General features: G+C 39.6%; 2 protein-coding genes across 4 annotated transcripts in view; one reads left to right on the top strand and one right to left on the bottom strand.

Moving 5' to 3' along the window:
* Positions 1–21802, bottom strand: part of LOC112225654 (trace amine-associated receptor 13c-like) — a 122946-nt gene that overhangs the window by 58624 nt on the left and 42520 nt on the right. The window lies entirely within an intron of this gene.
* LOC112224971 (trace amine-associated receptor 13c-like) lies at positions 13310–14730 on the top strand. Its single transcript, XM_024388557.2, has one exon. It carries the CDS (start codon positions 13451–13453, stop codon positions 14408–14410), a length of 960 nt encoding a protein of 319 aa, XP_024244325.2. The 5' UTR covers positions 13310–13450; the 3' UTR covers positions 14411–14730.

Genomic DNA, 21802 nt, shown 5'->3' with positions numbered 1-21802 from the left:
GGAACATGCAGACTGTGTTTTATTTTATTGAGATGTAAACATGAGTCTCTGAGCAATTTTGTCATCTGAATCATTATAGTAGTGAGTTCTTGTGTAGTTTGTTATTTGCATGAATGTATCACTGTATCATCTGCATACATTGGAACTTCAGACCCTGTACAGACTAAAGGAAGATCATTAATGGATGTGCTGAACAGTATTGACCTTTGTGGAATGAAAGCTTAGTGGATATCAGTGGGGGAAAAAAATAAGTATATTTTTATTTTTACGATGATGAGACAGCGCCAACTTTTGAAAGATTTTAGATTTGTTTGAAAAAAAAAATCAGGATTGTTTTTTTCTAAATTTATATCAACAGGTTGAAATGATTCGGTTGCTGATTAAAAGGTTTTTTTAGGAGTTGATTTAACTTAATTAAACATTGTATCATACATATACATTGATTTGATTCAAACTTATGATTAATGATTTGAGATACAGTGGAATTATCATTAGGTTTGGTTTATAGTTTCACGTTTGAGTTTCTGAATCGATGTAATGTAATGAATACTAAGTGTTTTTGTGTTTTCTCTGGGAAAATGGATATTTCACTGTCTCTCTCTGGAATGTTTCCAGGGACTATCTATACTCTTGGGGAGAGTGAGTGAAATTGAGGCCATAGTTTTACCACATTGGAGGGGGCCTGGAAGTTTTTTGTTTTAGTGCAAGGGTATTAAAGGTATTTTCAAGGGGCACTCACCACATGGGATTTTAATGAGTTTTTATTTTCTGAGTTTTCATTACACACGCAAATTCTTTTGATAAAGGAATGTTCTGGGAACATGGAAATACAAAAATGTTTGGAACTAGTTGATTATTGTTTGCAATTTGTTTCATATAGTGAAAAACACTGCTTTGAAGTGTTTTGTATGACCTATGACCTTCTGATGACTTTCCGTTGTGGCTTGATCACCCGCATTGGAAAGCCATTTGGATAATGAATATATGGTCATTTGTAATACTAATGTAAATATGTTTCTTAGCCATATTTGTAATTTGGACCACTGTGAAGGGCATTGCTTTTAACTGAGGGTATGCTGCTTTAAGTCTATTTTCCTATGACCATAGGGGTTAAATCATTTTTCTTTGGAGTTTTTTTTCAGTTTAGTGATTTTAATTTGATTAGGTTAGCTGAAATTTTGTTTTACATTACTCTCATACGGAGAGATGTGTGTAAAACATGGGGGAGGATTCAGTTTTTTGAGGGTTTTGAATTGAAGTTGTACAACTTAAGTGATATGTGAAGGAATGTATTGTATTGTTGAGTGTATTGTATTGTTGTGTTTGTTTTGTTCTATTCCCGAGGGGTATAGGTCTAACTTCTTGATCCTTGGCTCTACGATGGAGTTGACAGTGAGATGGGGAGTATAAACCAATTTGAAAGAATAGTTTCAATAGAATGTTTTGATATTCTCTGTGAAATATGTTTAGATATGTGTGTTAAGAATAATTGGTAAAAGTAATCATTTATCATGTAGTTAATGAAACTAAACTGTTGTTCTGATCTGTTCTTTCGAGGTTATCATGAAAAGTGACATCAGACGGTATCTTAAAACCTCTTAGGGATAAGTGAGACGTCTGCATCCCCCCTAGCCAACAGGAAATGGAAATGCGCAACGCCAAATGCTAATAGTACTCGCTAAAACTCAAACTTTCATTAAAACACACATGCAAGGTACTGAATTAAAGCTACACTCGTTGTGAATCTAGCCAACAAGTCAGATTTTTAAAATGCTTTTCGGCGAAAGCATGAGAAGCTATTATCTGATAGCATGCAACACCCCGAAATACCTGAAGGGGACGTAAACAAAATAATTAGCATAGCCGGCGCTACACAAAACGCAGAAATAAAATATAAAACATTCATTACCTTTGACGAGCTTCTTTGTTGGCACTCCTATATGTCCCATAAACATCACTATTGGGTCTTTTTTTCGATTAAATCGGTCCATATATAGCCAAAATATCCATCTATGAAAACTGTGTGATCCAGAAAAAAACTCAGTTTCAAAACGCAACGTCATTTTTTAAAATTAAAAAAGTTGCCTATAAACTTTCACAAAACACTTCAAAATGCTTTTGTAATCCAACTTTAGGTATTAGTAAACGTTAATAATCTATCAAATTGATCACGGGGCGATGTGTATTCAATAGCTCCACGTCTTCAAATCATGGTCGGAAATCTCTCTTCCAAAACTTCCTGTCGTACACCAGATGGTATGGGGTCTCTCTTCTTCGTTTGACCAAGAAACAACTCCCAGGCAATTGCCAAGACTGGCGACATCGTGTGGAAGCTGTAGGACTTGTAATCTCGGAGCCATTTATTTTGCTGTGCCATAATACATGCAAGTGGCGCTTTGATATTTTTTCCACTTTTTGGTGATCAGTTTTCCATGGGCTTTTCGACGAAACACACATTCTTTTATAGTCGCAGCAGTGATTTAACCAGTTTTAGAAACGTCAGAGTGTTTTCTATCCACACATACTAATCATATGCATATACTGTATTCCTGGCATGAGTAGCAGGACGCTGAAATGTTGCGCGATTTTTAACAGAATGTTTGAAAAAGTAAGGCATAGGCTTAAGATTAATGCATGGAAGAGATAATTGGACTGAATGGTGTGTGTACCTCAAAACCCCCTCTAACTGGCTGAAGAAGAGTGACAAAGGCATTGAAGGAGGCTTTCCAAACCACTTCTACCAAGAGAAAAGAACCAAGCCAGAAATTGGTGTACAGTCTCACATCTAACCTATCAACTGCTTTCATGTTTCTCTCATACTGTGATGAGTCCACTTGGAGTGATCATGGAGAAAGATCTGTTCTAACACTTTTTTATGATGCTGGTATATTGGTTGACGAATGGACAAGACATGAGTGGTAAAGATGAGACATTGAAATTGGGACATTATCATGGGCCGTCCACTTTGAACTGTAAAGCTATCTCAAGAAGAACGAAAGAGACGCCAGAAGAATCAGTGCCTGAGAGGGGGGGTTGGTCAACTGTGCCAATAAAATTGTTTATACTTTTGTGGTATCAGGTTGATTGAAGAGGTCTACACCATGTAAATTGTAGTAATTTAGATTAAGAATGCATTGAGATACTGATCTGTATCATAATCATTATAATTATAATCATGATTAAAAAAGTTAATAGTAGAATTATGGGATAATTATACTGTAATAATTATACTGTATGTAAATCTGCTAATATTGATGTGTGTTAAATTGAGGTTTTTACTTTGAGTGATAAGACAAATTTGAATCACTGAGGAATGCTATTCTAAATATTGGTTTGATAAATAGTTGGGTTGTTACTTATGATTTGGAATATGAATGATTTCAATGACCTATTCTCTATTCCTAAGTATATTTCTGAGCATGAGGACTTAAAGGGATGTCTGTCCTATATGTTGTGAGGAGGCCTGTGTTTAGACACAGGTTCTCTTGTAATTTTGGGAGCATTTATATGTTTTGTTATTTTTATTTTTACTCAACAAATGTATTATTCTATATGTTTAAACAGGTGCAAGTCTGTATTATGGTATAAACATTGTAAACTCAGTTTCTGACGGGTGAATACTTACATTGAAGGGATTTGATTCTTTATTATCTTTAAATTTTGATTATGGATTTTTTTCATTGTATTATATACTCTGCAACTACTGTTAGTAAGGTGTCATGTTACTATTCTGATTCTTCAGAAGGGACTGAGTCACTTGAGAGGGGAATGTTGGGGAATAATCAGATATTAGGTGGTAACATAGGTAAGATGTTTTATATTCATCATATGTTTGTAAGTTACTTCTCATCAGAATGTTATTTTTGTATAATACTGTGGTGGGGTTGCAGTATCTGTTCTATGTCAAGACTAAGTTGTTTGGGCCACAGAGAGGGGCGAGGTCAAGGTGTCATCATGTGTAAACATATCTTTCGCTCCACTGTGTCTGTGTGCCAGTCACTCTCCTCTCCGTGAGCTTGTCCAGGATTGGTTGTATTTAGAATTGGTTGTATCTAAATGACAATTTGATATATATCATAGGGTGGGGGTAATGTCTTGGTACCATTTTGTACCAAGGACGAAATAAGAGCTTTGTTTAGGAGACCAAACTGAAGGATAATTTATAGCCAACTCTGTCTGGCTAGGGGATACTCCTCTCTGAAGTAAAGTCTTTCTTTGTGTAAGTTCCTAGGACCTGTGGTTTGTCATGTCGTCTAGGGGGGGGTGGATCTTTGCTATTAAAGGATCTCAGTTGCAATGTAGAGGGGCTCTCAGAGAATTCATTGATAGACACTGAATTGATCTGAGAGTCACAGGGTTGTGATAGAGCTCATATAATTAAAGATGGACTTTGATAACTAACTCTGACTTGTGTTGTGGTTTGCTCTCATGATTTGGTAAATAGAGGAAATTTCCACGACACCTTACCAGGGTCTGGTGTGAACCTCTGGGTACCCACCACATGCCCAAGGTAAGTGACCTGCCTCTAGAACAGCTGACACTTTAGGGGTTGTAGTTTCAATCCTTGGTTCCAGAGGTGCTCAAACACTGTCGTGGAAATGGTCAGTAGGAGCTTCTGATGGTGATACGTGCAGCCGAATGCACCATTAGGTGAACACTGTCTGCCCTACAGGACACCTACAACACCAGTTGGCGCAGGGAGGCCAAGAAGATCCTCAGGGACCTCAGCCACCCAAGCCATGCCCTGTTCTCCCTGCTTCAATCACTCAAACGCAACACAGCCGCATCATGGCAAAACTGGAAGACTGTCCAACAGTTTCGATCCTCAGACCATCAGGCTGCTGAATAGCCACCACTAGTCAGCTACCTGCTCCTCCTCCCCCCTGCTTCTTCCCCAATGGTAATTTTTCCCCCACCCCCAAATTACTTTTACTCTGCCCCCACCCCCAATGACATTCACCACTGTTGCAGTTGTTAATATGTTAATTATAGATGTTTTTTTTATCCTATTTTTAATTTTTAATTTTTTTAAAACTCAGTCCCCACACACACTCTATGGTCATGCTGCTCCCACTATGGTCACCCCCCCCCCACCTGTGGTCACCCCAATGGACAATTATTTATAATGTTATTTAAATTTCTGTTGTTGTTTTTTTATTACCATTTTCATTATTTTATTTCACTGTGTACATGCACCGAACATCCATAGGCTGGAGCCACCTGGAAGCTCTGTGCATGTACATATAAAGAGAACTAAATAGGAAACTCAACAGTGTGTTGGGCTGAGAAACATAATTTAGATGGTTGTTTTATTGTTGTTGAAAGCTTGAAATGTACACAATGCGAAGGGACCTTGTTTCTAACACCCCATGCAGAGACACCCACACACACACACAATCCCCCTCCCAGACATTCCTGCTTCATAGACAACAACCCTAAGGGCAATAAAATAGGGGGTGTGGAGCCATTCTCTTTTAAATGTTCAAACTTCAAAGGAATAGATTCAATATATGCATAAATTAGCACACCCTCTAACGCGTGACCATAGGGTCATATATCTGGGGCACTGGGGCACAGGGCACAGGGAAGGGTAGTATGTTTTGTCCCTAGTTTACATTCACTGTTTTGCAGGTTTTTCTACATCATTCGTTTCCATTCTAGATAACTTACCCCGTCTGCTTGCATCAAGGAGTTATGGTAGGCTACTTCCCTTATATACACTAGCCTACTCCACAGTAACCACATGGGTTGCCACTGTCTGCTCTGAGATCATTCATCACACTCTAACCTTTGATATTTGCCTCTCTGAAGACCACAAAACAACATGTTTCATTGCCCGTGATGAGGCTTCTTTATATCAGTTATTGACTTCACAATGAGCCAGATTCAAGTAACTTCCACGACAGCTTTGTGCTGCTGAAACTTGAAGCAGCAACCACGGCACAATCAATCGGGAGGTAGACTATACATAGAGCTGAAAATTAGGTTAACTTGAATATCTCTCCTCAGGGCTACCTGGCCAACTTCCTCCACGGAGAGTGCCCATGATAGGTAAGCCTATCATTGCCACTGAGCGAGAGACTGAACGGCACCAACCGCTGTCCTGCAGACCATTTTTATGCTGGAGCCTCAGGACTGTTAGGGTTAACTTGAAGAGTGTGGGTGGTAGGTGGAGAAAATTGAAGGAAAGTTTGATTTGACATGTTTTGTGCATATATTTTTTTCATCACCCATAATAAAACCTTTATTTCATTGAGTCTCCTGTAATGAAAAGGCTTTGGTATTAGTCAGACAGATAGCCTCTTCTCAGTTTGATACAGACACAGAAAGTTCAGATCGAAATTTCTTTGTAGAACAGATATAATTCTCTTTCATAGAGAATGAGTCAAGTTATCCCTCTCATTTCCAGATTGTGAATTATACTGCCATCCTATGGCCACTTCACATACTGAAAACAATCCCTGCCCACTGGGCACAGACGTCAATTCAATGTCTACTCCATGTTGGTTAAAAAATAAACAACGTTGATTCAACGTTGACTCTACCAGTGTGTGTCCAATGGGTGTAACACTCTGCAGTAAAACTGTTTTTAAACTTGGCTCTTTCCTCCAGCATTTCGGATATGAAATCTAATGTTTCATATGAGGTGACATTATATAATTTTCATATAGAATGAGTCTAGTTATCCCTCTCAGATTCACAAATGGTGAATTATACTGTCATCCTATGGCTACTTCACATACTGAAATCAATCTCTGCCCACTGGGCACAGACATCAATTCAATGTCCACTATATGTTGGTTAAAAAATAAACTACATTGATTCAACCAATATGTGCCCAGTGGGTGTAAAACTCTGCAGTAAAACTGTTTTTAAACTTGTCTCTTTAGTCCAGCATTTTGGATTTGAGATCAATTGTTTCATATGAGGCGACATTATAGAACGTCACCTTTTATTTGAGGGTATTTTCATGCATATCTGTTTGACCGTTTAGGACTAAAAACACCTTCCGTGTCTAGTCCCCCCATTTGAAGAAGTATTTCGACAACTTCACTTATTTTGTATTAAAGGTAGTAACCCTTTAAAAGTAGTGTTCAGGTAAATGATGTATTTAGGTATTGATTCCCCTAGTCTATGAACTGCTCTAATGAGTGACTGTAATCCACACTTTGGTTTTGAAAGTCACTTCCAACAAACACGAATGCTAGCATTTTCAGACAAAACACTTTACTACATCGGCACACTACCACAACAATGAGACTGTTTTTGAATTTTAAAAATCTATATATTTCCTTTAACATCCTTTGTGTTGTGTGCTTATTGTTTAACCATTGATAAGTTCTAGGTCATTTTGAGAACTTAAGGAGCATCAGGTACTGTTGGAATATCTACCAATAGCATGTCCATCTTTTTGTGATAAATTACACTGGTTGCTGGTCAAAACATTTATAAAGATTTAAGAAAGTTCGAATAGTCCTCACTTTAGATTAGGGACTGCAAAACTACTTTACTAATGATTAGTAAATGGTTTATAAGAACATGTATTAAACATCTGATGAATGACCTTATAAATCATTATTAAATACTATGAAAGTTGTTTCTAAATGTGTGAAGAACTAGCTTGCTAAAACAGATGCAGGAGTCATGATACAGAAGTTATGAATAAACTATATACTTATTCATTATGAATTATTTAGTGTGTTACCCAATCACTATATTCATTCACACTAAACAGCTTATGAGAGAGCTGCTCTGGTGTGACCCCTGACCAGGAAGCAGTGTTGTAGTGAGAGTAGTGGTAGTGAGAGTAGTGGTAGTGTTCAAAACCTGCACTGTTGAGTTGAATCAATAATGCATTTTGTAGTCATTTATACATGTCATAATACCCAGGTGATTAATATTTAGCAAATGTGTGCGTAATAATTAATGGTGAGCAACCTGTAAATGCCTAACAAATGGTTTATTACTGAACATTGTAGTGGTACACAATTGCATATTCTTCCATTTTACCCTCAACTACTTACATACGCCATTGAGATAGACTTGGACGTTGTCTGATATCACGCAGTATTGAACATTTAAAATTCAGTACACTTGTTAAAGGTGTTGTGTAACAATCGAGCCACTAGAGGGTGATGTTAAACCTACATAATGACTCGTTCTCAAAATGTACTTTTAGAATACTTACATACAACTTATCATTAAATAACATGGAACAACAACAGACGTTGGTTTTTGGAATGTACAACCCAAAATGACTACAATGTATTTGATAAAACAAGCTTATGGCTTCTTATACGTTTTCCAAGTCATTCCAATCCAATCTAGACAAATCATTCTGTATCAACACCACATTCATCTCTGTATTGTCAGGGAACAATTGTGTAACATAACTATGTTTTTCAAACTGGGAAATAAAAATATAGGTACTATGAACGCCTTAACTTCAGAGATAAAATATGTTTAGCTGTCACTTTGAACCATGGATAAAATAAAGCATAAATTATTGGATTAATTAAAGAATTAACAAGTGGCAGAAAGCTGATGATGAATGATAATAAATTGTCATTTAAGAAAGAAAGAAACAAAAAAGAAAATAGAAATGGAATCCAACAACTTAGATAGGTGAAAACAACAATAGATAGAGTTTTTGCTGCTTTTCTCTCAGACTTATTTGCCTGTAGAGTTTTAACACCAGACACACTGGCAGCCTGTTTTGAAAATACCTTTCTGGCCTGTGATGTGGCCACCACAAAGATTTTCATATAAAGTGTTATGATAATAGAGCACGGGACAACCATTGTAATTACGAAGTCAATTATATTGCCCCACATATATCCTTCACCAGTAAAACATTCATTCAAACACCTACTGGGTACCTGTACATTTACAATGTCTTTTATAATAGCACCATCGTATATGATACAACAACACCAGGTGATGGATATACAACACATCACTCTTGTTATTGTTATTTTAGAGTGGTACAATAAGGGATCACACACAGCAACATAGCGGTCAATAGATATCAAGACCAAACTGCCCAGAGATAAAGAAGTACACAAACAACTAATGTAGAGAAGAAACGAACAGAAATATTCCCCAAAACCCCAGCATGATTCCATTATTGCTACAGTCATTACTGGTATCACAATCAGTCCCACCAGGAGATCTGATGCAGCCAGAGAGAGGATGAGCAGGTTGGTTGTAGTGTGGAGCTGCTTGAAGTGAGAGATGGAGATGATCACCAGTACGTTCAAAAATACTGTAACTGCTGAAATCAACGAGAAGAAGATGTACAGTGTTATGTGGATAGATGTCGACAGCAAATCCTTTCTGCAAGAAGAGTTTCTGTCTTGAAAACAATATTGATCATCTTTGTGTTCCTCCATTTGTAATAAAGGGTCTAAAAGCTGAGGTCCTGCTCCTGCTTGGTCCTGTGCTTGATCCTGTCAGGTCAGCCTTCTGTCAAACTCTGAGCTCTGCCTCTCTATTTATCCCTGAGTTACTGACAGCCACTCCCCTCCCCGGAGTCTCTCTGCACACAAAAGCACGAAAACATACACAAGTGAGCACAGAATGATGTAATGTATGACATAATTGTATGTTGCTGTGGCCTGTCCTTTAGCCTTCCTGATAGTTAGATATGAGAGAAAGGGACATTTTCTCAAATTCTATGCATTTTATTGGGAAAATATATTATGTGTGATGTTTTGGTCACCCAAAGGCTTTTTTAATGGGAAATAGGATAGCTGTGTTAGAGTAACTGTTTTGGTGATGTCCATGCTCTGTTTGGACCATAACCCACAACCTCAGGAGACATGACACCTGGCCAGTGTGTAGGAAAGCTGACAGTAGGGAAGTTGATGAGGGCATATGTTTATGTTGAACGCACTTATAGCAAATTTAATCAACATTTGTGGCATTCCATTGATTTGCCTGCTCACAGAGGGCTACAGCAAAGAAGTTGCAACACTGTGGATTATTATTATTATTTTACCAGGCAAGTCAGTTAAGAACAAATTCTTATTTTCAATGACGGCCTAGGAACAGTGGGTTAACTGCCTGTTCAGGTGCAGAACGACAGATTTGTACCTCGTCAGCTCGGGGATTTGAACTTGCAACCTTCCGGTTACTAGTCCAACTCTCTAACCACTAGGCTACCCTGCCACTATTTGTATTGGATACAAATAGCTGATTTGCACAGGCTACTGGGAAAGCCAAGACCTGCGTTTTTTTTGCATTCCTCCACTCCGAGGACTGTGGATCGAGCTGGGCTGATGGGAGTCTCGCCATCGGGCAGGTTATCTTTGGTGGACTGGCTGCTGCTCGGAAGTGATTGCTCACAGACGGAGAATGGAGACGCAGGGACCTTTGTTGCTGAATCGTGGGAAGATCCTCTCCTGGACCTGGCTGGCCAGACAGGGAGACACTTCGCCGTTTATTGCAGAAGTCGAGGGCGGCGTCCTCTACTTTCTGAGCCCTCTGTGGTGACGGGATTCATGAATGGGCTGCCGACATCGAATAACTTTGTGTTCTGGAGCCTGATGTCCTGGCTCCATCTTCTCATGGAGAGTGGCAGTTTCCTTTGGTTCCTTCGGTTTCAGCCAACATTGGAATGGCATCGCCAGGGACTAAGGTGGGTTCTGATATTCCTATCATTTGTGGGGGGCAAGTTAGAGGAGCCCTTGGTGTGGCTAGGGTTGGGCTGAGGGCTCTGGCTCGAAATGAACAACAGCCATCAACCATTATTATGGGAATCTCCATTGGTTAGTTCGGTGGAAGTCCGAAATACCCGTACACATTGTTTTCCTGGAGCTAAGGTATTGGATTTATTAGAAATCATTTATTAGAAAGCATGGAGATCCTCATATGTGATGGTACTCCATAAGGGGATACAAATGATCTTGACAACTATCGCCCCATTTTAAGACTAATTTGTTTCGCTAAGATGACTGAATCGTTGTTTAATGTACAACTTTGTTCCTTTTTATCTGATAATTGTATTCTTAATATTACTTTGTATTGGCATCGGAGGGTGCAGCGAGATACCCGATGGGTTGGACGATACTTTTCTCGTCAATCATCTTTAAACAAAACGCATACTTTCAAATTGGAAATCAACCAATCTTCTGCCATTAACGCAATGGAAAGGTCAAATTCATTCTCTTCTAAATATTGAAAGTACGTGGGTGATGGAGAGAAAGAGAATGGTGTCGTTTGAGGCCATGTGGCGGAAAGTGATGTGGGTGCTGAGAATGGGGTGTGTGCTAGTGGGCAGGTGTAGTTGATGTTTACATTATGTAGTCATTTGTATGTGCATGTGTATGTTTTGTATTGTTTATAAAAGATCAAATAAAAATACAATTAAAGAAATAAAAAATATTGTCCCCATGATGTAACTGAGCCAAAGTCTCCCTCGACTTGAAGAAGTATGAGGCATAATTTAGTTCTTATGGTCATTTTAAAAAGTCTATGGAATGTTTCAATGGAATGCCACAAATGTTGATTTCATTTACTATAAGCACGTACAACATAAAAATATGCCCTGTCATGACGTTGGCCTGGGGGGTAGGTTTATGACAGTCATAAATACCTCTTCCCCCCTTTTTCCTCTCTATACCCTACTGAGGTTACATTTGCAGAACCCATGGTTAACATAGAGATTCTAGGAACACCAGAAGGTGGGGGGAAATGAACTATATTCTGGTAATCTGATCAATTGAGCATATGCAGTGTTACTTAATGAATATGGTGTCAGTTCGGTTGTCATCTGAGACATTCTCATCAATGATAAGATGACAATCTTCAGTGGAAAGTCTACACATCAGAGTTATCGGATTCACATGGAATTGTTGTTCAATTTAAATGTTTGAATTTAAAATTATTCGTGAAGAGATGAAATATGATTTTAGCTTCTAAAAGGTGAGATTTGGGTTTTCATAAGATAGGGCTCTGCTCAATCAGTGGCCGCCCCTGTGAAGGGACATAAAAATGTTCAAACACGCCCTCCTCTCCTTTCCTATATAAGCCCTTGACACTATAACCTCCTATTCCGAGGACATGAGGTCGACGGTCCTATGTCAGAATGGTTCAGATAATAACTACAGAACGAAGCCAACATCAGCGTGAGCTTTGGTTGCGAATGGTATGAACTTTGAACTCTTATTCACTACAGAAGTGATACCTCCTAGCCGTTGAGTTAGCAACAGCAGATGCAAACGAGGGTTAGGAAGGAACAGACAGAGTATCCCATCTATCACCCAACGACGTTACTACAACGTATCCAATTGACAACCAGGGACATTCTGGACTCGGTTGGGCAACACGGCCTCCCATCTACCACCAACCTACCGAAGTGCAACTCAGAGTAAATATTTATTGTATTTTCCTTTTTCAAATGGCCGGTAATTTAGAATGCATAAAATACTGTATTTACGATAGCACAGCTTCTTCCCTTTGTCCCTCATCCCGCTCTTTCACTCAAACCCAGCCAATTTTCTTTTGTGTAACAAGCTGTCATGTCTGTTCCGCCCACTAGGAATGTTTTCCTTTATGATGTCATTTGTATTCAAGTTATGATTGAATTATGTGTATGTGTAATTCTGTGCGATTAGTTAGGTATTTAGTAAATAAATAATTAAACCCAATTTTGTATTGCTGGTTCAACTTGTTAGCCAGGGTTCGTGCAGATAACCAAGAATTAACAACTTTCAGATGAGACCGAATTAAGGTGACGATTAATATTGACTGCTATTGATGTAAAATATTACTAGGTCTTTAAGAGTTTATTCGGAAGAAACAGCTCTATAAATATTATTTTATGGTGACCGACTCTCTAGTTAATTACATTTAAATGATTAGCTCAACCAGTTGATATTAATTACAGAGAAATTATTTTATAGAATAGCATGTCATATCACTTAATCAGGCATAGCCAAAGACACGACAGCCCTCATCAACTTCCCTACTGTCAGCTTTCCTACACACTGGCCAGGTGACATGTGACGTGCCGTCATGTCTCCTGAGGTTGTGGGTTATGGTCCAAACAAGAGCATGGACATCACCAAAACAGTTACTCTAACACAGCTATCCGATTTCCCATTAAAACAAGCCTTTGGGTGACCAAAACATCACACATAATATATTTTCCCAATAAAATGCATAGAATTTGAGAAAATGTCCCTTTCTCTCATATCTAACTACCAGGAAGGCTAAAGGACAGGCCACAGCAACATACAATTATGTCATACATTACATCATTCTGTGCTCACTTGTGTATGTTTTCGTGCTTTTGTGTGTAGAGAGACTCCGGGGAGGGGAGTGGCTGTCAGTAACTCAGGGATAAATAGAGAGGCAGAGCTCAGAGTTTGACAGAAGGCTGACCTGACAGGATCAAGCACAGGACCAAGCAGGAGCAGGACCTCAGCATTTTTAGTTTTTATTACAAATGGAGGAACACAAAGATGATCAATATTGTTTTCAAGACAGAAACTCTTCTTGCAGAAAGGATTTGCTATCGATATCTATCTACATAACACTGTACATCTTCTTCTCATTGATTTCAGCAGTTACAGTATTTTTGAACATACTGGTGATCATCTCCATCTCTCACTTCAAGCAGCTCCACACTCAAACCAACCTGCTCATCCTCTCTCTGGCTGCATCAGATCTCTTGGTGGGACTGATTGTGATACCAGTAATGACTGTAGCAATAATTGAACCATGTTGGGTTTTTGGGGAATATTTCTGTGTGTTTCTTCTCTACATTAATTGTTTGTGTACTTCTTTATCTCTGGGCAGTTTGGTCTTGATATCTATTGACCGCTATGTTGCTGTGTGTGATCCCTTATTGTACCACTCTAAAATAACAATAACAAGAGTGATGTGTTGTATGTCCATTACCTGGTGTTGTTGTATCATATACGATGCTGCTATTATAAAAGACATTGTAAATGTACAGGTACCCAGTAGGTGTTTGAATGAATGTTTTACTGGTGAAGGATATATGTGGGGCAATATAATTGACTTCATAATTACAATGGTTGTCCCGTGCTCTATTATCATAACACTTTATATGAAAATCTTTGTGGTGGCCACATCACAGGCCAGAAAGGTATTTTCAAAAGAGGCCAGTGTGTCTGGTGTTAAAACTGTACAGGCAAATAAGTCTGAGAGAAAAGCAGCAAAAACTCTATCTATTGTTGTTTTCACCTATCTAAGTTGTTGGATTCCATTTCTATTTTCTTTTTTGTTTTTTTCTTTCTTAAGTGACAATTTATTATCATTCATCATCAGCTTTCTGCCACTTGCTAATTCCTTAATTAATCCAATAATTTATGCTTTATTTTATCCATGGTTCAAAGTGACGGCTAAACATATTTTATCTCTGAAGTTAAGGCGTTCATAGTACCTATATTTTTATTTCCCAGTTTGAAAAACATAGTTATGTTACACAATTGGTCTCTGACAATACAGAGATGAATGTGGTGTTGATACAGAATGATTTGTCTAGATTGGATTGGAATGACTTGGAAAACGTATAAGAAGCCATAAGCTTGTTTTATAAAATACATTGTAGTCATTTTGGGTTGTACATTCCAAAAACCAACGTCTGTTGTTGTTCCATGTTATTTAATGATAAGTTGTATGTAAGTATTCTAAAAGTACATTTTGAGAACGAGTCATTATGTATGTTTAACATCACCCCCTAGTGGCTCGATTGTTACACAACACCTTTAACAAGTGCAGTGAATTTTAAATGTTCAATACTGCGTGATATCAGACAACGTCCAAGTCTATCTCAATGGCGTATGTAAGTAGTTGAGGGTAAAATGCAAGAATATGCAATTGTGTACCACTACAATGTTCAGTAATAAACCATTTGAAAGGCATTTACAGTTTGCTCACCATTAATTATTACGCTCACATTTGCTAAATATTACTCACCTGGGTATTATGACATGTATTAATGACTACAAAATGCATTATTGAATCAACTCAACAGTGCAGGACACTGTAGCAGACACTTCAACCTCAACATACTGGTTATGAACTCTACCACTACTCTCACTACATCACTGCTGCCAGGTCAGGGGTCACACCAGAGCAGCTTTCTCAGAAGCTGTTTTCTCTGAATTAAAATAGAGATTGGTAACACTTTATAATAACACCTTGTAAAAAATGTTTTATAATGGATGAGTAAATAGTTTATTAATAAATCATTTATCAATACTCCCAAATTAGTTTTAGGAAGCTAGTTATTCACACATTTATAAACAACTTTTATAGTATGTATTAATGATTTAAAAATTCATGAAATGTTTAATAAATGTAATTATAAACCATTTACTACTCATTCGTAAAGTCCTTTTGCAGACCATAAACACATGACTTCCTTCAGCACAGACTGTTTCAGAATAAAATGTTTCCTTAAACATCTTCTGTGATGTTTATACTTTAACCATTGATATGTTCTAGATCATTTTGAAAATTGTCAATTGAAAGAACTGTTGCGGCCGCCATGGCATTTGTCTTTATACATATTTTTATATATATTGTTTAATATATTTCACTGTGACCTGATGCTGCTGACTATCAGGCAGTGTGCAGGCTGTTACTGAGTGAGTGGTGGTGGGGAGGGGGAGGACCGAGTGTGTTGAGAGCACGCTGCAGGTGAGTCATGGAGACAGAGCAGCATTCACATACGTGGTGTCAACTTTTTTCCAGTGGTAGGTAGGCTATTTAGATTGTCATTATGGAGACACCTATTTTCAGTCCTTTTTCCATAAAACATTTAACACGCTAGAACTGATAAAACAGCAACAAAGCACTGGAAAATGACTCTAGGCGCTCTAGAGGCTTTAGATCATTTCACTCAGAGATGGTTTATAGTAAACTCTTTTCTCATGTCGACTTTTCTAATGGAAAAACCTTGTCAATCTAAGGGTCTTACACGTGCTCAGTTCTTGGGCTTTAAAGTTTTTCCTTTATCTTACTAGGCAAGTCAGTTAAGAACAAATTCTTATTTTCAATGACGGCCTAGGAACAATGGATTAACTGCCAGGTTCAGGGGTAGAACAACAGATTTGTACCTTGTCAGCTCGGGGATTCGAACTTGCAACCTTTCGGTTACTAGTCCAACACTCTAACCCCTAGGCTACCCTGCCGCCCCGCATGAGTTGACATTTGAAATGGAAGTGATGAAACTCCCTTGCCTGCTTGTGTTATGGGAAAAAGTCCACAATGAAATGGCATTAAATGGTTTCGCTTTATCACATATATACAATATACAATGGGCTACCAAAATAATGTTTGATATATTTTCATAAATAACATTTTTATAATTTTATTCATACCATTTCATCCGTCCACTAACTATAGTCCCGACACAAATCTAAGGTTGCTGCCCAAGCAGGCTGGTCGTTCGTTCTATCGGTTTGGTTGCCAGAGACGAGACCCAGTTAAGTATTTTTGTTCTGTATTTGTGGACACGACCCAGTCATTAATTCTAAATGTTCCATAGCCATACTGGTTTTCAATGTTCTTATCCCTTGCTTGCTAGCCAACTACAGCTAACTTACAGTCACGTCAAACAGTGCAGCCAGAATAATGACAGTAGCTACATTGGCATTTGTTTAAACTGTTTTCTAGTGACATTTATTTGGACACATTCATAACAATGGGCTAATGATGCAATAGAAAATGTGCTCTCTCGTCAGGACATTGTTGTTCAGAGGAGCTAGCCAACAACACATCTAACACAATCACTTCAAATTGAAGCTGGAAACACCTCAAAATAGCTGCATTTAGTTTGGATTTACTTGTATTCTTTTGAAATTTCTTATCCATAAAAATGTGGCATGCAGATTCATGATTTCGACTGGCTGAGAAAAGTTCTCTGCCTTTTCCCGACTCCCAACACGTTCATCACTATGGGACAACTGGATATAGAATTTCAATATTGAAACAATGTTGGAAATGTCGGAAAGATAGCCAGCAAGGCTGATACAAATCTCTGCTTGCTCTACATGATTTTCATAGTGGTAATCCAGTTTATAAATTGCCTTGCTGGGCTGATGAGACAGTTCATTTCACACTGAGATGAAACAGAGCAAATTCAATGGCATAGCATTAGCCGGTGTTAACTTGTGGAAAAGACAGACTGGAATGGGGTTTTAACCAATCAGCATCCAGGATTAGACCCACCCGTTGTGTAATTGCATCTGTCATAAACTAGGCTATTCATTTCTATGCCATTGTAGGCTACTGTAGCCTACCATTTCATACAATAATTATGTTGAAATTATGATATTGCTGGTGCAGTTGTGTAAAGTACTTTTGTAAAAATACTACATAAGTCATTTTTTGGGCTATCTGTACTTTAAGTTACTTTTTATATTTTGGACAACTTTTGCTTTTACTTCACTACATTCCAAAAGAAAATAATATACTTTTTACTCCATACATTTTCCCTGACACTCGTAGCAGGACAGGAACATGGTCCAATTCATGCACTTATCAGGAGAACATCCCTCAAATCAAATCAAATCAAATTTTATTTGTCACATACACATGGTTAGCAGATGTTAATGCGAGTGTAGCGAAATGCTTGTGCTTCTAGTTCCGACAATGCAGTAATAACGAGCAAGTAATCTAACTAACAATTCCAAAAAAAACTACTGTCATACACAGTGTAAGGGGATAAAGAATATGTACATAAGGATATATGAATGAGTGATGGTACAGAGCAGCATAGGCAAGATACAGTAGATGATATCGAGTACAGTATATACATATGAGATAAGTATGTAAACCAAGTGGCATAGTTAAAGTGGCTAGTGATACATGTATTACATAAGGATGCAGTCGATGATATAGAGTACAGTATCAACGTATGCATATGAGATGAACAATGTAGGGTAAGTAACATTATATAAGGTAGCATTGTTTAAAGTGGCTAGCGATACATTTACATCATTTCCCATCAATTCCCATGATTAAAGTGGCTGGAGTAGAGTCAGTGTCATTGACAGTGTGTTGGCAGTAGCCACTCAATGTTAGTGGTGGCTGTTTAACAGTCTGATGGCCTTGAGATAGAAGCTGTTTTTCAGTCTCTCGGTCCCAGCTTTGATGCACCTGTACTGACCTCGCCTTCTGGATGGCAGCGGGGTGAACAGGCAGTGGCTCGGGTGGTTGATGTCCTTGATGATCTTTATGGCCTTCCTGTAGCATCGGGTGGTGTAGGTGTCCTGGAGGGCAGGTAGTTTGCCCCGGTGATGCGTTGTGCAGACCTCACTACCCTCTGGAGAGCCTTACGGTTGAGGGCGGTGCAGTTGCCATACCAGGCGGTGATACAGCCCGCCAGGATGCTCTCGATTGTGCATCTGTAGAAGTTTGTGAGTGTTTTTGGTGACAAGCCGAATTTCTTCAGCCTCCTGAGGTTGAAGAGGCGCTGCTGCGCCTTCCTCACGATGCTGTCTGTGTGAGTGGACCAATTCAGTTTGTCTGTGATGTGTATGCCGAGGAACTTAAAACTTGCTACCCTCTCCACTACTGTTCCATCGATGTGGATGGGGGGGTGTTCCCTCTGCTGTTTCCTGAAGTCCACAATCATCTCCTTAGTTTTGTTGACGTTGAGTGTGAGGTTATTTTCCTGACACCACACTCCGAGGGCCCTCACCTCCTCCCTGTAGGCCGTCTCGTCGTTGTTGGTAATCAAGCCTACCACTGTTGTGTCGTCCGCAAACTTGATGATTGAGTTGGAGGCGTGCATGGCCACGCAGTCGTGGGTGAACAGGGAGTACAGGAGAGGGCTCAGAATGCACCCTTGTGGGGCCCCAGTGTTGAGGATCAGCGGGGAGGAGATGTTGTTGCCTACCCTCACCACCTGGGGGCGGCCCGTCAGGAAGTCCAGTACCCAGTTGCACAGGGCGGGGTCGAGACCCAGGGTCTCGAGCTTGATGACGAGCTTGGAGGGTACTATGGTGTTGAATGCCGAGCTGTAGTCGATGAACAGCATTCTCACATAGGTATTCCTCTTGTCCAGATGGGTTAGGGCAGTGTGCAGTGTGGTTGAGATTGCATCGTCTGTGGACCTATTTGGGCGGTAAGCAAATTGGAGTGGGTCAAGGGTGTCAGGTAGGGTGGAGGTGATATGGTCCTTGACTAGTCTCTCAAAGCACTTCATGATGACGGATGTGAGTGCTACGGGGCGGTAGTCGTTTAGCTCAGTTACCTTAGCTTTCTTGGGAACAGGAACAATGGTGGCCCTCTTGAAGCATGTGGGAACAGCAGACTGGTATAGGGATTGATTGAATATGTCCGTAAACACACCGGCCAGCTGGTCTGCGCATGCTCTGAGGGCGCGGCTGGGGATGCCGTCTGGGCCTGCAGCCTTGCGAGGGTTAACACGTTTAAATGTCTTACTCACTTCGGCTGCAGTGAAGGAGAGACCGCATGTTTCCGTTGCAGGCCGTGTCAGTGGCACTGTATTGTCCTCAAAGCGGGCAAAAAGTTATTTAGTCTGCCTGGGAGCAAGACATCCTGGTCCGTGACTGGGCTGGGTTTCTTCCTGTAGTCCGTGATTGACTGTAGACCCTGCCACATACCTCGTGTCTGAGCCGTTGAATTGAGATTCTACTTTGTCTCTGTACTGGCGCTTAGCTTGTTTGATAGCCTTGCGGAGGGAATAGCTGCACTGTTTGTATTCAGTCATGTTACCAGACACCTTGCCCTGATTAAAAGCAGTGGTTCGTGCCTTCAGTTTCACACGAATGCTGCCATCAATCCACGGTTTCTGGTTAGGGAATGTTTTAATCGTTGCTATGGGAACGACATCTTCAACGCACGTTCTAATGAACTCGCACACCGTATCAGCGTATTCGTCAATGTTGTTGTCTGACGCAATACGAAACATCTCCCAGTCCACGTGATGGAAGCAGTCTTGGAGTGTGGAGTCAGCTTGGTCGGACCAGCGTTGGACAGACCTCAGCGTGGGAGCTTCTTGTTTTAGTTTCTGTCTGTAGGCAGGGATCAACAAAATGGAGTCGTGGTCAGCTTTTCCGAAAGGGGGCGGGGCAGGGCCTTATATGCGTCGCGGAAGTTAGAGTAACAATGATCCAGGGTCTTTCCACCCCTGGTTGCGCAATCGATATGCTGATAAAATTTAGGGAGTCTTGTTTTCAGATTAGCCTTGTTAAAATCCCCAGCTACAATGAATGCAGCCTCTGGATAAATCGTTTCCAGTTTGCAGAGAGTTAAATAAAGTTCGTTCAGAGCCATCGATGTGTCTGCTTGGGGGGATATATACGGCTGTGATTATAATCGAAGAGAATTCTCTTGGTAGATAATGCGGTCTACATTTGATTGTGAGGAATTCTAAATCAGGTGAACAGAAGGATTTGAGTTCCTGTATGTTTCTTTCATCACACCATGTCACGTTGGCCATAAGACATACGCCCCCGCCCGTCTTCTTACCAGAAAGATGTTTGTTTCTGTCGGCGCGATGCGTGGAGAAACCCGCTGGCTGCACAGCTTCGGATTGCGTCTCTCCAGTTAGCCATGTTTCCTTGAAGCAAAGAACGTTACAATCTCTGATGTCCCTCTGGAATGCTACCCTTGCTCGGATTTCATCAACCTTGTTGTCAAGAGACTGGACATTGGCAAGAAGAATGCTAGGGAGTGGTGCACGATGTGCCCGTCTCCGGAGTCTGACCAGAAGACCGCTTCGTTTCCCTCTTTTTCTGAGTCGTTTTTTTTTTTGGTCGCTGCATGTGATCCACTCGGTTACACTGGTTGTAAGGCAGAACACAGGATCCGCATCGCGAAAAACATATTCTTGGTCGTACTGATGGTGAGTTGACGCTGATCTTATATTCAGTAGTTCTTCTCGGCTGTATGTAAAGAAACCTAAGATGACCTGGGGTACTAGTGTAAGAAATAACACGTAAAAAAACAAAAAACTGCATAGTTTCCTAGGAACGCGAAGCGAGGCGGCCATCTCTGTCGGCGCCGGAAGTACCAGAGGTCATCCCCTGGTCATTCCCTGGTCATCCCTACCGTCTCTGATCTGACAGACTGACTAAACACACATGGTTCATTTGTAAAGGATGTCTGAGTGTTGGAATCTGCCCCTGGCTATCCATAAATAACAATAAATAATATATTAATATAAGGAATTTGAAATGATTTATACTTTTAATTTAGATACTTTTAGGAATTGCATATACTTTTGATACTTAAGTATATTTGAAACCAAATACTTTTAGACATTTACTGAAGTAGTATTTTACTGAGTAACCATTTATTTTACTTGAGTCATTTTCTATTAACTTCTTAAGGTATAGGGGGCAGCATCTTTACTTTTGGATAAATCGGGTGCCCAATTTCAACTTCCTGCTACTCATGCCAAGAATATAAGATATGCATATTATTTGTAGATTGGGATGGGAAACACTCTGAAGTTTTTGAAACTGTTTGAATCATGTCTGTGAGTATAACAGAACTTATGTAGCAGGCAAAACCCAGAGGACTAACCGTTCAGATTTTTTTGAGGTCTCTGTCTGTTCGGTGAGTTCTCATTGGGAAACGATATTTCTTAGGAACTTGTTTTCAGTTCCTACCGCAGTTCCTATCTATTGTTTACAGGAAACTCATTCAACAATTTTAGATTAAGTTTTGTGGAAAAAGGACTGGGGGTGGAGGGGGATGTATTTCTCCCAAGGGCAAAGAAATTCAAAAGGGGTGATGCTATTAATTAACAGTAATTTTGATCCAAATGTGCAAATTGTTCAAACAGATC

The sequence above is a fragment of the Oncorhynchus tshawytscha genome, linkage group LG26 (genome assembly GCF_018296145.1).
Source record: "Oncorhynchus tshawytscha isolate Ot180627B linkage group LG26, Otsh_v2.0, whole genome shotgun sequence".
Taxonomy (NCBI): domain Eukaryota; kingdom Metazoa; phylum Chordata; class Actinopteri; order Salmoniformes; family Salmonidae; genus Oncorhynchus; species Oncorhynchus tshawytscha.
The sequence above is the reverse complement of the archived record's forward strand: the minus strand, read 5'-3'. Positions and strand labels throughout refer to the sequence as shown.

What these genes read in the sequence shown, in the direction of transcription:
- LOC112224971 (XM_024388557.2), top strand. Translation starts at nt 13,451, where the DNA reads ATGGAGGAACACAAAGATGATCAATATTGTTTTCAAGACAGAAACTCT.